The 16,483-nt window shown below is 39.1% G+C and overlaps 1 protein-coding gene and 1 long non-coding RNA gene across 2 annotated transcripts in view; both read left to right on the top strand.

The window, feature by feature from the left end:
* The first annotated feature begins 1,564 nt into the window (after nucleotides 1-1,564).
* The window catches only part of LOC115416341 (neuronal PAS domain-containing protein 3-like), a 111,120-nt gene continuing 96,201 nt past the window's right edge, over nucleotides 1,565-16,483 (top strand). Inside the window, exons 1-2 of the mRNA XM_030130090.1 lie at nucleotides 1,565-1,705; nucleotides 3,919-4,008. Coding sequence (XP_029985950.1) covers nucleotides 1,565-1,705; nucleotides 3,919-4,008 — 231 coding nt within the window. The remainder of the gene's footprint in view (nucleotides 1,706-3,918; nucleotides 4,009-16,483) is intronic.
* The window catches only part of LOC115416346 (uncharacterized), an 18,171-nt gene continuing 14,855 nt past the window's right edge, over nucleotides 13,168-16,483 (top strand). Inside the window, exon 1 of the long non-coding RNA XR_003934956.1 lies at nucleotides 13,168-13,178. This is a non-coding gene — a long non-coding RNA (uncharacterized LOC115416346). The remainder of the gene's footprint in view (nucleotides 13,179-16,483) is intronic.

Raw genomic sequence — 16,483 nt, forward strand, 5'->3', positions numbered from 1 at the left:
TAAACTACACCAGAATATATTAAAACCAAACTAACAGATGGTTATAATGGACTAAAGGTTGGTAAAACCAGTACAGAAGATGGTAAAAGTAAATTAAAAGGTGTTAAAGCAGACTGAAATTTGGTAAAATGAGTCTAAAAGATTGTAAAACTAAACTATTTAATGGTTAAATCAGAATTAAATATGGTTAAATTCGACTAAAGTATAGTCAAACCAAACTAAAAGATGGTCATAATGGACTAAAAGTTGGTAAAACCAGTCCAGAAGATGATAAAAGTAAATTAAAAGGTGAAATTAATGAACTAATAGATAATCTAACTGCATTAAAACATGGCTAAACCCAATGAAAGGATGATTAAAGTAGACTGAAGAGCAGTAAAACCAAACTATGAGATGGTTGGAACAGACTGAAATGAGCCTAAAACATGGTAAAACCAAACTATTTGATTATTAAATCAGATTTTAAAATGATTAAACTAGACTAAAAGTTGGTAAAACTATTATAAAAGACAATAAAAATAAACTTAAAGATAATAAATCTAAACTACAACATAGCTAAACCCAACTAAAGAACAGTTAAACTAGAATAAAATATAGTAAAAACGGTTAAATCAGAATTAAATGTTGTTAAATTAGACTAAAGTAAGATGACTAAGATGATTTAAACAGTTGGTCAAATGAGTCTAAAAGATTGTAAAACCAAACCGTTTAATGGTTAAATCAGACTTAAATATGATTTAAACGGGACTAAACTATATTAAACCAAACTAAAAGATGGTAGAACTTGTAGAAATCACAGTAAAACTAAATTAAAAAGTGGATAAAATGATGTAAAATTGTTTCCACACATCACCTGTTTGACTTTGAGATTTTTAAAGTGAATTATATGATGATTATGATTATGATTATTATTATTATTATTATTGTTATTATTATTATTATTATTATTATTATTATTATTATTATTTATCATCCTCTACAGGTTACTCATTATTATCCACATATGAACTTTTATGTTTGTTTTTTTAATTTTCTTAATCAGATAAATGATGACATCATCAGCTGCCGAATTAACCCTTTCCAGGAACTGGACAGAGTGGTTTAAACTTGTGTCAGTGTCTGAGGGAAATAATAAGTGTGTTTGAATGTTTGAATAAACTTTGAATGTTTTGAATTAATCTAATCTAATCCTACTGAGGGTAAATATCAGATTCATAAGGTTCAGTTCTGCAGATCCTCCATAACAGAGTTAAACTATTAAACATGTTTTATAAAACTTTAGCTTTAGCAAAAAAAAAAATCAAAAATGTCAACGTACGCTCAAACTGTTTGCGCATTTATTTTTAAATACTTGATTACTTTTTTTATCGTATTATTTTATTTACCTGCTTATTGTTCGTATCAGTACTTGAATCTATATGTTCAATGTTGCATCGTTCTACTTGTTAATTATCAATAGAGGTTGAATAAAATAAACCCCAGATGTTTCCAGTGTGGTGGTGGGCGTGGCCTTGGGTCAGTGTGACCTTTGAACCCAGATCTACCAGCGGTTCATCTGTGACACATGAGCATCGACAACAGGAAACACACGTCGTTGACCTTTGACCTCTGCAGTATTAACTCCGGGGGCGTTTGTGAATCCTCCTCCACCTTCTCCCTGTCCGACCCTGATCTGAGCGTCGCCTCGCCATTCGCCACGTGTGACGTTCGGCCCACTGCGCCGCCTCTGCCGTGATCCACCCGTGAACGCACCATCGGACACGGTCACGTATCAGCGTCTGTGACGGCGTTTCCACTAAAACCCAGACACACGATGGTCCATACGAGTGGAACCTCCACCGCAACAGCCACCGCTTAGTTATCATGTGGAACCCGTTTTCAATTAAACCCACGGACAAACCCACACAACGCCTCCACCACCCACTGATGGAACTGTCTAATACCTGGGGATCCACTAATCTGACCAATACATGGAAGTAACTGGTGTAAAATACAGTTTTATCGCAGTTATTCATAGGATAAAATGTACAAAAATGTATAAAATGTGAATAAAATAAGCAAAATACTAGAAAAATAAGGAAAAAAATGAACCAAAATATGATGAAATGTGGTATAAAAGTCACCAAATCCTTCTAAAGTGAGAAGAAAAGGAGGAAAATACTTGAATAATACAGAGAGTTTATTATTTCATACCATCCAGAACCCTGTATTTATTCAGTTACAACTTAAAAACCAAAATGATCTACTGATGGGGCTGTCTAATACCTGGTGACCCACTGATCTGATCATGGAAGTAACTGGTGTAAAATACAGTTTTATCTCAGTTATTCATAGGATAAAATGTACAAAAACATATAAAATGTGAATAAAATGAGCAAAATATTAGAAAAATATGGAAAAAATGAACCAAAATATGTTGAAATGTGGTATAAAAGTCAACAAATCCTTCTAAAGTGAGAAGAAAATGAGCAAAATACTTGAAAAATTAGCAGAGTGGATCATTTTATACCATCCAGAACCATGTTTATTCAGTAAACGTTTAAAAACATAAACCACCCACTAATGGAACTTTCTAATACCTGGGGATCCACTAATTTGACCAATACATGGAAGTAACTGGTGTAAAATACAGTTTTATCGCAGTTATTCATAGGATAAAATGTACAAAAATGTATAAAATGTGAATAAAATAAGCAAAATACTAGAAAAATAAGGAAAAAAATGAACCAAAATATGATGAAATGTGGTATAAAAGTCACCAAATCCTTCTAAAGTGAGAAGAAAAGGAGGAAAATACTTGAATAATACAGAGAGTTTATTATTTCATACCATCCAGAACCCTGTATTTATTCAGTTACAACTTAAAAAACAAAACGATCTACTGATGGAGCTGTCTAATACCTGGTGACCCACTGATCTGATCATGGAAGTAACTGGAGTAAAATACAGTTTTATCTCAGTTATTCATAGGATAAAATCTACAAAAACGTATAAAATGTGAATAAAATAAGCAAAATACTAGAAAAATATGGAAAAAATGAACCAAAATATGTTGAAATGTGGTATAAAAGTCAACAAATCCTTCTAAAGTGAGAAGAAAATGAGCAAAATACTTGAAAAATTAGCAGAGTGGATCATTTTATACCATCCAGAACCATGTGTTTATTCAGTAAACGTTTAAAAACATAAACCACCCACTGATGGAACTGTCCAATACTTGGGGATCCACTAATCCGACCAATACATGGAAGTAACTTTTGTAAAGTACAGTTTTATCTCAGTTATTCATACGATAAACTGCAAAAACGTATAAAATGTGAATAAAATGAGCAAAATACTAGAAAAATAAGGGAAAAAATTAACCAAAATGCATTTAAATATGGTATAAACTTTAACAAATCCTTCTAAAGTGAGAAGAAAATGAGCAAAATACTTGAATAATTAAGAGAGTTCATTATTTCACACCATCCAGAACCCTGTATTTATTCAGTTAATTCTTAAAAACCTAAACCACACACTGATGGAACTGTCTAATACCTGGTGATCCTTTTTTTTTTTTTTTTTGCACAGAATAGTTTGTAAATATCTTCATTATGTAATTTTCCTTTTTTTCCCTCTAAACCAAGTAGAAAACTCCTTATGTGTTGTTTTTTCTGTTATTGTTTACGTGCAGGAGGTCACATGGGGCTGAATGTGTCCTTTATTGTTCATATCTTCAGTGTGTTTTTTGTCTTTTATAAATTCATCCCATGGACAGATCGGACTGTTTGGGCTGGTTCTGGTCCATGGGCCGTATGTTGGACCCCCCCACACACACATACACACACACATACACACATACACACACACACACAGACGTTCACCTGAGGTTGAATCATGTGACTGACCCCTCTGATGTGTGTGTTTGTTTTTTTTTAGTCTCTGGATGGGTTTGTATTTGCACTAAACAAGGAGGGACGGTTCCTCTACATCTCTGAGACTGTGTCCATCTACCTGGGGCTGTCACAGGTAAGACACACACCTGTCTGTACCTGTACCTGTACCTGTCTGTCTGTACCTGTCTGTCTGTGGGGTTAGATTACTGTCTAAATCAGGGGTGGGCAATCCTGGTCCTGGAGGGCCGGTATCCTACGTGCTTTAGATGTTTCCCTCTTCCAGCACACCTGAAAGTCCTTATCAGGCTTCTGCAGAGCTGGATGATAGGCTGATCATGTGAATCAGATGTGTTGGAAGAGGCAAACATCTAAAGCATGCAGGATACCGGCCCTCGAGGACCAGGATTGCCCACCCCTCGTCTAAATATTGGATCAATCAATCAAATTTCTCATGGTCAAATTTTCAGTCTGACCATGAGTTCAGGTTCCTTCTACAGCTGAACAGAACATTGGACTAATGGTTGGATTGGACCTGGTTAGGTTCCATGACCTGGTCGTCCATCTGGGACAGTGATCCTGGCTGATCTGGACCTGATCTGGAACCTGATCTGAACCTGATCTGGACCTGATCTGAACCTGATCTAGAACCTGATCTAGACCTGATCTGGATCTGATCTGGACCCTGAACTCATGGTCAGTCTGTGAATCCATGGATCCTCTGCCCCAGAAATAATGTCTGTGAAGTGGAGATGGATTTACAGCAGCAGAGTCCCGTTGGTGAATTCGTATTAGTAACGAAGAAAGAAAAATCGTACAGTTGGATTTATGTTTGGAATTCTGGTCGAAATTGAGGCCCAATCCCAATTCACCCCTTGGCCCTCCCCCTTACCCCTCCCCCTTGGTCCTTCCCCCTTGGTCCTTCCCCCTTGGCTCTCCCCCTTACCCCCTTGTTTCTGCACTAAACTTGTGCGTTTGTGTGTTTCTTGGGTCGCTGCTGCTCTGTTTTACTGGGTTTATGTCCATCTGACCGATGATTGGAACTGAATGATGGGAAATTTATCAGACCCCTGTGTTTGGAGTATAGTCCTAGAAAACCTCCGTTTGTAGGGTCAAACAGCCCCTCCCCCTTAGCCCTCCCCTATGAGTCATCAGGAATCAGGACACCCCTACCACTTCACCTGAACGGAGGGGGAGGGGCCAAAGGGTGAAGTGGCTTTGGGTCTCATTCATTCATATTCTGATCAAATACACACATTATACTGAATGCTGTGAACTCATTCAACAGTTTCTATTTGAACTACAGACTAATATGAACATATATGTGTCTGATACACATGAATATTTGGACACCAACCTGACCCCATATCTGTGTGTTTATCTGAAGGATCACATGACCCTGTGCCTCCTCCCTCCCTCCTCCCTCCTCCCTCCATCCCTCTCTTTTCTATCAAAGACAAAGACAATTCCCAACAAATTAAGGCTCATTTAAAATCTCATCAGCTCGTCGGACGGTTGTTGATTTGTGCAGCGAGCGACGATGCATATTTTATTGCTGTGTGTGTGTGTGTGTGTGTGTGTGTGAGTGTGTGTGTGTGTGTGTGTGAGTGTGTGTGTGTGTGTGTGTTGCGACACTTCATTGTACTTTGTCAGCTCGGTAACGAGTTGTGCGTCTCAATTGGTTCACTCTCCACCAGTTCGTGTTAATGGAGACGGGCGTCCGTCCTGAAGGGCGCCACGCCGACCTTGGAGCCGCTAATAAGTCGAGTATTGACGAGCTCAGTGTGTGTGTTAGTGTGTGTTAGTGTGTGTTAGCCGGCTAAAAAGAATCCAGAGTGTCACATTTCCCTGTTTACGGCCGAGCTTCTGCTGCTTGTTTTCAGTCTGTCGATATCTGTTAACGTTAATAAGATGTAAAGATGAGTCTGAGTCTGACGGAAGGAGAAGGTTTAAGGCCCAAACCAGGACCTGAGCGCAACAAAATACTTGGTTTAAGACCCAACCCGGGACTAGAACGCAACATCAGCCTGGTTTAAGACCCAAACCAGGACCTGAACGCATCATCAGCCTGGTTTAAGGCACAAACCGGGACCTGAATGCAACAGCACAATAAATCTAAAGCACACTAAACACAATTAATTATTAGTAGTACTGGTATGATATGTTTTGGGTGATATTTGGGTGGTTTTGGGTGGTTTTTGGGTGATATTTGAGTGGTTTATCGGTGATATTGTGGGGGTTTTTGGATGGATTGTTTTGGGGTGGTATTTGAGTGGGTTTTGGGTTATATTTGAGTGGGTTTTGGGGTGATATTTGAGTGGGTTAGGGTGATATTTGGGTGGTTTTGGGTTATATTTGAGTGGGTTTTGAGGTGATATTTGAGTGGGTTTTGGATTATATTTGAGTGGGTTTTGGGTTGTATTTGAGTGGGTTTTGGATTATATTTGAGTGGGTTTTGGATTATATTTGAGTGGGTTTTGGGGTGATATTTGGGTGATTTTGGGCTGATATTTGAGTGGGTTTTGGGTTGTATTTGAGTGAGTTTTGGATTATATTTGAGTGTATTTTGGGGTGATATTTGAGTGGGTTTTGGGTTGTATTTGAGTGGGTTTTGGATATTTGAGTGGGTTTTGGGGTGATATTTGGGTGATTTTGGGCTGATATTTGAGTGGGTTTTGGGTTGTATTTGAGTGAGTTTTGGATTATATTTGAGTGTATTTTGGGGTGATATTTGAGTGGGTTTTGGGTTGTATTTGAGTGGGTTTTGGATTATATTTGAGTGGGTTTTGGGGTGATATTTGGGTGATTTTGGGGTGATATTTGAGTGGGTTTTGGGGAGATATTTGAGTGGGTTTTGGGTTGATATTTGGGTGGTTTTTGGGTGATATTTGAGTGGACTTTAGGTTGATATTTGAGTGGTTTTGGGGTGATAGTTGAGTGTGGGGTTTTTTTGGGTGAGATTTTGGTGGTTTTTGGGTTGATATTTGGGTGGTTTTGAGGTGATATTTGAGTGGTTTTTGGGGTGATAGTTTAGTGTTTTTTGGGCAATATTTGGGTGGTTTTTGGGGATATTTGAGTGGTTGTGGGTGATCGTAAAAGAGCACGATAAATATTTTAGAAATTTAGAGGTAGAACATTTAAAATCAGTCATGGATAAAAAAAGAAAACTCAGTGTTGACATGTATTCAGTCCAAACCATCTCTGAGTCATTTTGGAAACAAAGCTAAATCTAACCCAAACTAACCAATGTTATGATATCTATCCCATAATATTAAACTATATTATGACATTAGTCCTTATTGTTTTGGATCCCAGACCTCTGTTTGAAAAGAAACACCTGGATTCAACGTGGCGACAGACTTTTGGACATGTATCTGTATGTTACGACTGAAAAGTTGGAGCGTTCGTCATCAGTTAAATCTGAATACAAAGGTTTATAAGAAGAAATTCTGACAACTAAATGACATCAGACAAAGATCAGAGCTTTTCAGACCAAAGGGCGTGAAATCTGCAGATGTTTTTCTGTGGAATCTGTCGTCATTATGAGGAAACTCTGCCTCCTGGTGCGTTCAAAGACCTTCCGACGTCTCAGATCCACCTCGACTGAAAACTTCTGTAAAAGTCAGGAGACGAAAACAAAGGTTTGCAAACGGGGAAAAAAAAACCCAAGAGGAATGTGGAATTTGAAGTGAATGAGCAGCGTGATTCAGGTTATTGGGTCTTTTATAAAGTGTTTTTGTTCTTTTGTTGGATTTTACAGACTTGAAACATGATTGAAACACTTTTAAATCAGTTTTAGTCTCATTTGTTCTGTTGTAAAAACTCACTTTACGTCACTTTTTATTAGTTCATATGTAGAACCTGATTCAGTTAAAGAATAGAATAGAATAGAATAGAATAGAATAGAATAAAAAATAATAGAATAGAATAAGACAGAGTAGAATAGAATAGAATAGAATAGTAGAATAGAACAGAACAGAACAGAATAGAATAGAATAGAATAGAATAGAATAGAATAGAATAGAATAGAATAGAATGAAAAATAATAGAATACAATAGAATATATGTATTGTCATTGAAACAGGTCCAACTAATAAAAAGTGCCGTCTAATCTGAATCTTGATCAAATGATCAAATTTGGTCCCTGACTTTTTGACAGGACAACCTCAGATAATGATGATGATGATAATGAAATTCTTTATTCAGTCATCACATAATACAACCAGTGTCAACAACAACACTACAAACATTACAAACAGGCTAATGACTGAAAAGGCCCAGGCAGAAGCAGAATGCTTATATTAATGCCTGTCCTATAGAACAAGTTCAGCTACCCAAGCATTCAATATAGGAAAAATAAAAAAACAAAATAAATTAAAAAAAACAACAACAACAACAACAACAACAACAACAACAACAACAATGCATACAACCAAACAAAAAAGCAAAAACATAAAAAGGTGAAAATAAACCAGAAAAATAGAAAACTTAACCCACCAAATTAATGGTAATTTAATGTAGAATCAAAAATAAATTATTTACCTATTACTTATTAGAGCTTAACAATTGTATCCTTCAAAAATTGCCTTACATACCATTTTTTTAAATATTAAAAATGGGCTCCACATTCTTAAATCCATGCTGGCCTCATTCCATAGTTTAACTCCAACAACAGATATACATCTTCTTTTAGTCTCTTTTTTAACTTTTTGTACAACAAATTTACAAACATCTCGTAAATCATATTTAGACTCATGCTGTGAAGAACCTTTGTACACAGACGGGGAGTAACTTTAATTTGGCTTTATACATTCTTTGCATTATTTTGATCAGTTCTTATGTGATGATATTTGGTTGAAACAGAAGAAAAAAACTCAATTGTATGAAAGTCATGGTGCCGTTGGTACCCCTCTGTGCATATTATGGGCTGTCAGACACTGAAGGGTTGAGACTGATGTTTGAGTCCAATCAAAGGCTGACTGGTGCGTTCGTTGTGTTTACTTCGTCTCCATTAGTTTAATGTGAACTCGTGTAAATTCGATATCGAAGCGTCAGATATGGGAGCGAGGAGAAAAGGCCAATCAGTTTAACCAATTAAAGAGGAAGGAGCATCTCCCCGCCCCCTCCCCCTCTCTCTCTCTCTCTCTGCTGTGTCTCTCTATCTCGCTCGCCCTCGGATTAATTCCCGCGCCAAGATTGATTGATGATTTCTATCAAATAATTGATTAATTGTCAAATCGGGTCCCTAAGCCTTTCCACCAGCTCCACCGCGCTGGTTATCTTGTTCTCTGGGCTTTTATCAGCTGTTGGAGAAGTGGCACGCCGATTAACAAAAAAAAAAAAAAAGTGAAAGACGAGGAGAGCGAGCGAGCGAGTGAGCGGTAGAGCTCGTCTTTGGTCGTGGAGTCTGTAATCCGACATGTGTACACAGAGTTCGTCAACCTCCATCCTCTTAATTGCTCTTCCTTCCTGCTCGTCTGCTTTAATCACTGCCCCGCTTTCTTTTTTTAAGAAAGGAAAATATATCGCTAATTATTTTTTCAACTTTAATTAGATCGTGGCGAGCTGAAAAATGGCGAGGTGGTGAGGCAGCGTGGAGGGGTGTGTGTGAGTGTGGGGGGGTTTAAGCCTTTTGACAAATTGACGAGGTCATGAATTTTCCCGCTCAGTGGCCGGCGTTCGCGCCATCGAAGGCAGATTTATGTGTAAAGAGGATTTGCCGCTTTAACTGGTTCGGGCGGCGTCTGGACGGGGAGACGGCGGACGTGGACGGCCAATCAAACAGGCCGTTAATAGAGTCATTAACAAAGAGCCCAGCTGTAATTAAACACAGCCGTTCGCCCCATTTAAACCCCACCCCCCCTCCGTCCGCCGCTGCCGCCCTCCATCAACACTCGGCTTCTTTAAAAGTTTCCTCCGTCGCAGGATTTTAATGCACGCTGTAAAAAGTTCACACCATGAGGACGAAAGGAGAAAACAGAACTTTAACCCGGAGTTTAGAGGTGAACCGAAATGAAAACGAGATTAAAACCACATAAACACAAGATTAAAAAAGAAAACAGAGAGAAACTAAATAAAAACAGAATAAAAAGTAAAAAAAAAAAAGAAAACTGAAAAAACAGAATAACTAGATAAAAATGGAAAAAAGCTGATTAAAAAGAAGGTAAAAAAACTGATAAAAGCAAGATAAAAAAGAGTAAAAACGAGACAAATACAACTGAAAAAAATATTAAAAATAGGACCAATGGCCCTGTAGCTTACCGGCCAAATGAAAAGCTTTGGGAAATGTATCCAGATGCCATTTATTATCACCCGGTTCTGTGTATTTATTCTATTACAGAAATAGCCCATGTTTTGGTCATATTCCAATCAGATCTGAAAAAAATTCAAATTCCAACTTGATATTATTGATACTTACTGATTTATTGGATCAATCCACTTCCTATCTCTTATAATGGGAACATTTGTCAAAGTCGTACCAAATCCAGAATCAGATCCAGATCAAAATATTTTCACTAACTTTTGCTGACATCATCATAAAGAAGCTGTATACCAAGTTCGAAGTCAATCAGAACTGGAGTTTCGGAGAAGAAGACGATTGAAATTTTTGTAACGGACAACAGACGACGCCATATGACGACAATAGCTTACAGCCTGTTGGCCGGTAAGCTAAAAACAAGATAAAAACTAATAAAAATGAGATAAAATGGAAAAAAGGAACAAAAATAGAATAAAATGCGGGTGGCTGTGGCTCAGTTGGTAGAGTGGGTCGTCCAATGACCAAAGGTTCGGCGGTTCGAATCCTGGCTCTGACTGTCCACATATTGAAGTGTCCCTGGGCAAGACACTGAACACAGTGGGGCCAGGCAGCAGCCGCCCACTGGTGTGTGAATGTGTGTGAGGAATTCTAAAGCGCTTTCTTACACCATTAAGGTGTAGAAAATGCACTATATAAGTTCAGTTCATTTACCATAAAATCCCACAACAACAAACAATCATTCCATGTTTAAACAAGTTACAAATACAAGTTAAAGTACTAACACACATTGTGAAAATACTACATCATCAGAAAAAGTACTAATTGCAAAAATACTGCTGATACACACTGTAGACTAATACACAAATACTAATATAATACTATACTAATACACACTGTGGAACTCAGGCACTGCAAATAATTCTTTTAAAATTCTGTGCAGAAGTAGTTCTCTGTAGGTAAAAGTACTGCAGTGAATCCATTTTTTTAGAGTAAATATTGTCATTGTGCCATAAAATATCTGTGAATCATTTCTTCTTCATTTAATGACTTCATAAAGTGTTAAATCCAAAAGTGGTGTGGTTCCAGTTCTGATCCCAGTGGTACTCCTCAGGTAAACAGTGGGTGGCACTTTGTACTCACCGTTACCTCATATTTTAAGACATAGTTTGGTAATTTGAGTAAAACTCAACCTGAAATTACTGTGGCATTGCCTTGGTATAGGCGTGGTGTTGCCATGGAGTTCCTTTTGCATTGGTGTGGTGTTACTGTGGCATTACCATGGTGTTACCGTGGTGTTACCATGGCATTACCATGGTGTTACTGTGGCATTGGTATGGCATTACCGTGGCATTACCATGGTGTTCCTGTGGCATTACTATGGTGTTCCTGTGGCGTTACCATGGTGTTCCTGTGGTGTTACCATGGTGTTCCTGTGGCGTTACCATGGAGTTACTGTGGCGTTACCATGGTGTTACTGTGGCGTTACCATGGTGTTACTGTGGCATTACCATGGAGTTACTGTGGCATTGGTATGGCATTACCATGGCATTACCATGGTGTTCCTGTGGTGTTCCTGTGGCGTTACCATGGACTTACTGTGGCGTTACCATGGTGTTACTGTGGCGTTACCATGGTGTTTCTGTGGCGTTACCATGGAGTTACTGTGGCGTTACCATGGTGTTACTGTGGCGTTACCGTGGAGTTACTGTTGCATTGGTATGGTATTACCGTGGCATTACCATGGTGTTCCTGTGGCATTACTATGGTGTTCCTATGGCGTTACCATGGTGTTTTTGTGGCGTTACCATGGAGTTACTGTGTTGTTACCATGGTGCTACTGTGGCATTACCATGGTGTTTCTGTGGCGTTACTATAGAGTTACTTTTGCGTTACCATGGCGTTACTGTGACGTTACTATGGCATAACCGTAGCATTGCTGTGGTGTTTATGTGGCGTTACCATGGAGTTACTGTGGCATTACCATGGCATTACCATGGCGTAACCATAGCATTGCCGTGGTGTTTATGTGGCGTTACCATGGAGTTCCTATGGTGTTACTATGGTGTAACCGTAGCATTACCATGGAGTTCCTGTGACGTTACCATGGTGTTTCTGTGGCGTTACCATGGAGTTACTGTGGCGTTACCATGGTGCTACTGTGGCGTTACCATGGTGTTACTGTGGCGTTACTATGGCATAACCGTAGCATTGCTGTGGTGTGTATGTAGTGTTACCATGGAGTTACCGTGGCATTACCATGGCATTACCATGGCGTAACCATAGCATTGCTGTGGTGTTTATGTGGCGTTACCATGGAGTTCCTATGGTGTTACTATGGTGTTACTATGGTGTAACTGTAGCATTACCATGGAGTTCCTGTGACGTTACCATGGAGTTACTGTGGCGTTACCATGGAGTTACTGTGGCGTTACCATGGTGTTACTATGGCTTTACCATGGTGTTATTGTGGCGTTACCATGGTGTTACCACAGCGTTCCTTTAGCATTGGCATTTATTCGCATGTTTGTCAGTGTTGTGTGTCTGTTTATGAGTGGAGGCGCTGCTACAGCTGCCCTCTCACTGATCTAATTGAGATGTGTGTGTGTGTGTGTGTGTGTGTGTGTGTGTGTGTGTGTGCAGCAGATGGCTGTGTGTCCTCTGCCTGATGGTCCAGAGGAAAATAATAACTGCGCTGTCCCGGCCAGACCCAAATTAGTCTGCTGGATCCCCGCCCGTTACGCCCAAATATGGGCAGCAGCCAGAGCCTCTTCCTGCCAGACGGGCATATGCAGCAGTGTGTGAGAGCACAACACAACACAACACAACACACACACACACACACACACACAGACACACACACACAGGGAACGTGAGGCGTTTGGTTGTGAAGTGGAATCAGTCAAAGTCAGATTTAATTTTTAAGAAACAAAAAATATTCTGGTTGTTTTTAAAGAGAAAGTTCTAATCCAATAGAATCTGATAAACATGTTCAACATCAATTAAAAAAATAAATTTAACTGACATTAATTAATATGTTTGTTGAATTTGTTTCGTTTAGTTTGTGCTCATTTTAAGATAATGAAACAAAATACTTTAAAACAGTGAAGTTTTTTTTTTTTTTTTTTTTAGATATAATGAAGGTTTAACAGGTACAAATGGAGGTAAATAACAAATAAAATGTCAAAAACAACAAATAAACAATAATAACAAAATAACAGTCAATAACAACAAATAAACAATAACATATAAACAGTCAATAACAATAAATACACAATAATAACAAATAAACAGTCAATAACAACAAATAAACAATAACATAAACAGTCAATAACTCTAGTAGAATCAGCATATTTATTTATTATTTGTTTATTTATTTTATCTTTTTTTTTTATATTTGATCACTTTATCCCTTTAACATATAAATGTGTCATAAATGTTAATATTCGTTATTTTCTAAAATATATTTTTGTGTTGACAGAGTAGATGCTGCTGCTGTTTGTTTGTGTGGGGATGAAACAGCTGATGTTTGTTTACATCCCAGGTTGTGGCGTTTCCGTCGGTTACGGTCAAAGCAGGTGGGATGTTCATTTAGACATGAACACGGGGCGAGAGACATAGACCTGGAACCAGATCAGCCTCTCTCTCTCTCTGTACTGGACTCCTTTTGTTCGGTGGAGTGTGTGTGTGTGTGTGTGTGTGCGTGTGTGTGTGTGTGTGTGTGTGAAGCCATTTGTTTCTGCCTTTGTCATTTAAAGAGGCTCTCCAGCGACACATACACACACCCGCGCACACACACATACACAGACACGCACACATACACACGCACACACACACACCCCTCAGGTCATGGCTCCGCCCTCTTTGACTGCAGTTCACATTCCCCTGGTTCATACTGGCAGGATCCCAGACCTGTACTGGTCCCAGTATTCCCAGTGGGCGGGGCTTATGGTCTACAGGGGCCAGTTGAATCAATTAGCATTAAACAGATCCAGCTCAGAAACAGCCCCAGGTCTCTCTCTCTCTCTCTCTCTCGCTCTCTCTCTCTCTCTCTCTCTCTCTCTCTCTCTCTCTCTCTCTCTCTCTCTCTCTCACACACACACACACACACACACATTTATTAGAGTTTAAAGAACAGATGCTTATAGATACTGTAGGAATGGACCAAAATACTGAATAGAATAGAATAGAATAGAATAGAACAGAATAGAATAGAACAGAATAGAATAGAATAGAATAGATCTTCTACATTTGTCTTTTTCTGTCAGCTGTGATGTTCACTAACACTGATGTAACATTTTATACATTTAATGTCATTTATTGTCGCCAAACAAATATAGATACTTCCTCTTCCTCCCTCTTGCTCCTCTTCCTCCTCCTCCTCCTCCTCCTCCTCCTTCCCCTGTCTGTTTGGGAAGGGGGGGTCGCTCATTTGCATGAGGTCAAAGAGGGGCATTCTGGGAGATGGAGGAAGGAGGAGTTGAGGTGAGGAGGAGGAGGATGATGAGGAAGGTCACCGTTAATTGAGCCAACCCGCTGAACCCGCCCCTCCCTCCACCGTCAGATTCATAATTGATGGCGGCGCCTCCTCCTGGTCGTGTGGTGGTGATGATGGAACATCTCCAGTGATGATGAGTGTGGTCAGAGGGTCACATGAGGGGACCGCCGCTCTGTTCTTCTACTGTTAATAAGGACCAAGCAGCAGGGCTTTGATGGCGCAGCGCCCCTAGAGGCAGACGGAGGAATGACAACAGACTGACACACACTGGACCAGACCAGGACCAAACCAGACCCACTACAGGGTCCAGTCTGGGCCCATGGACCAAACCAGGCCCAATAAAGGGTCCAGTCTGGGCCATGGGATGGATTTGGGGTGTGTTTATTCCATCCATAAATAAACTGAGATGTGTAAGTTATAATATATATGTGTAAATAATAAACTGAGGCATAATATCTACACAAAATTTATTTATTTATTTATTTATTTATTTAATCTAATCTAATCTACTCTAATGTATTCTATTCTAATCTTATTAAATCTAATTCAGTCTAATGTTATTTAATCTAATCTAATTTCATCTAATTTAATGTAAGTTAGTGTAAGTCTTAGTAAGTACTAATACATGCAGTAGATACTGCTTTATCTATAAAAGTACACATAGTCAAAACACTTCACCATAAGTAAATGTAACTGATTTTATATTTATGATCTATAATGTTGTTAACATCATGGAAAACCTAAACTTATTTTTCTAAAGGCTTGTATTTATTTTATTTCACTCACACGTCATTTCACCTGTTGATACAATATCTGGTCCCTGAATGCACCACGACAGAGCTTCCCCGTGACACCGACTCACATCCTGTACACATGTTTTAGGCTAAATCGACCAGAATATGACCAAACTTTACAAATTTATGTTAAGAAAAAATAAGGAAAAAATTTAAATAAATCTGTTTTATAGATAGATGGAATAAAAATGAAAGAAAAAAAAGACAAAAAACAGGAGAAACAAAGACAAACGTCCATTATAATGATGAAACGTGAAGAAAGAAAGTGAAGTGTGACAGGAAACGAAATATGAGATGAAGAGAATAATAAAGAGCAAAAAAAAGAGAAATGATGGAGGAGGAACAAAGATAAAGAGAAGAAAAGGATCATGGGTAGTGGTTGAAACGGTGCCGTGTTGCGAACGCTGCCGTCCCCGTCGTCCTCGCCGTGAAAGGCGCCGTATTAACATGCTGACAGGAAGCTGCAGGAGGTTATCTGGACCTCAGAGAGACGCCGCCGCCTTTTGTTCTGACTGATCGCCGCGGCGACACACCAGGGGGATGATGGGACGTGGCGTGGGCAGCGGGGGCCGACTCACGGGGAAACGCACAAAAGACACGACCGCCAACAAAACAGACGAGTCCCGGTCGACCGGTGATGCCACCAAGTTTGTCAGAGGACGAACAGTTTACGACTACAACGAAAAAACAGCGACGACGATTTCAGAGTTTATCACAGTTTATGTCAGAGCTAAAGATCTGGAATTACATTGTGTCCCTGAACGCACCATCACCATATGATAGTGTTATTATGCTCTTTTCGTACTGTTCAGTCTCATATGATATGGTGACGGTGCATTCAGGGACACAATGTAATTCCAGATCTTTAGCTCTTATTATCACTTATCATATGGTGACGGTGCGTTCAGGGACACATATGTCATACATGTCCTTTCGTGGTATAAAAGTGAGTCGTCCTGCTAAAGTTAACATTAAAATTGTCGACATTTGTTCGGTTCATTGCGACTCAGGCTCAGGTTTTACTTTGAAGACAGATGACGATGCTCTGACCTGCTCTGTGATT

The sequence above is a fragment of the Sphaeramia orbicularis genome, unplaced genomic scaffold, assembly GCF_902148855.1.
Source record: "Sphaeramia orbicularis unplaced genomic scaffold, fSphaOr1.1, whole genome shotgun sequence".
NCBI lineage: Eukaryota > Metazoa > Chordata > Actinopteri > Kurtiformes > Apogonidae > Sphaeramia > Sphaeramia orbicularis.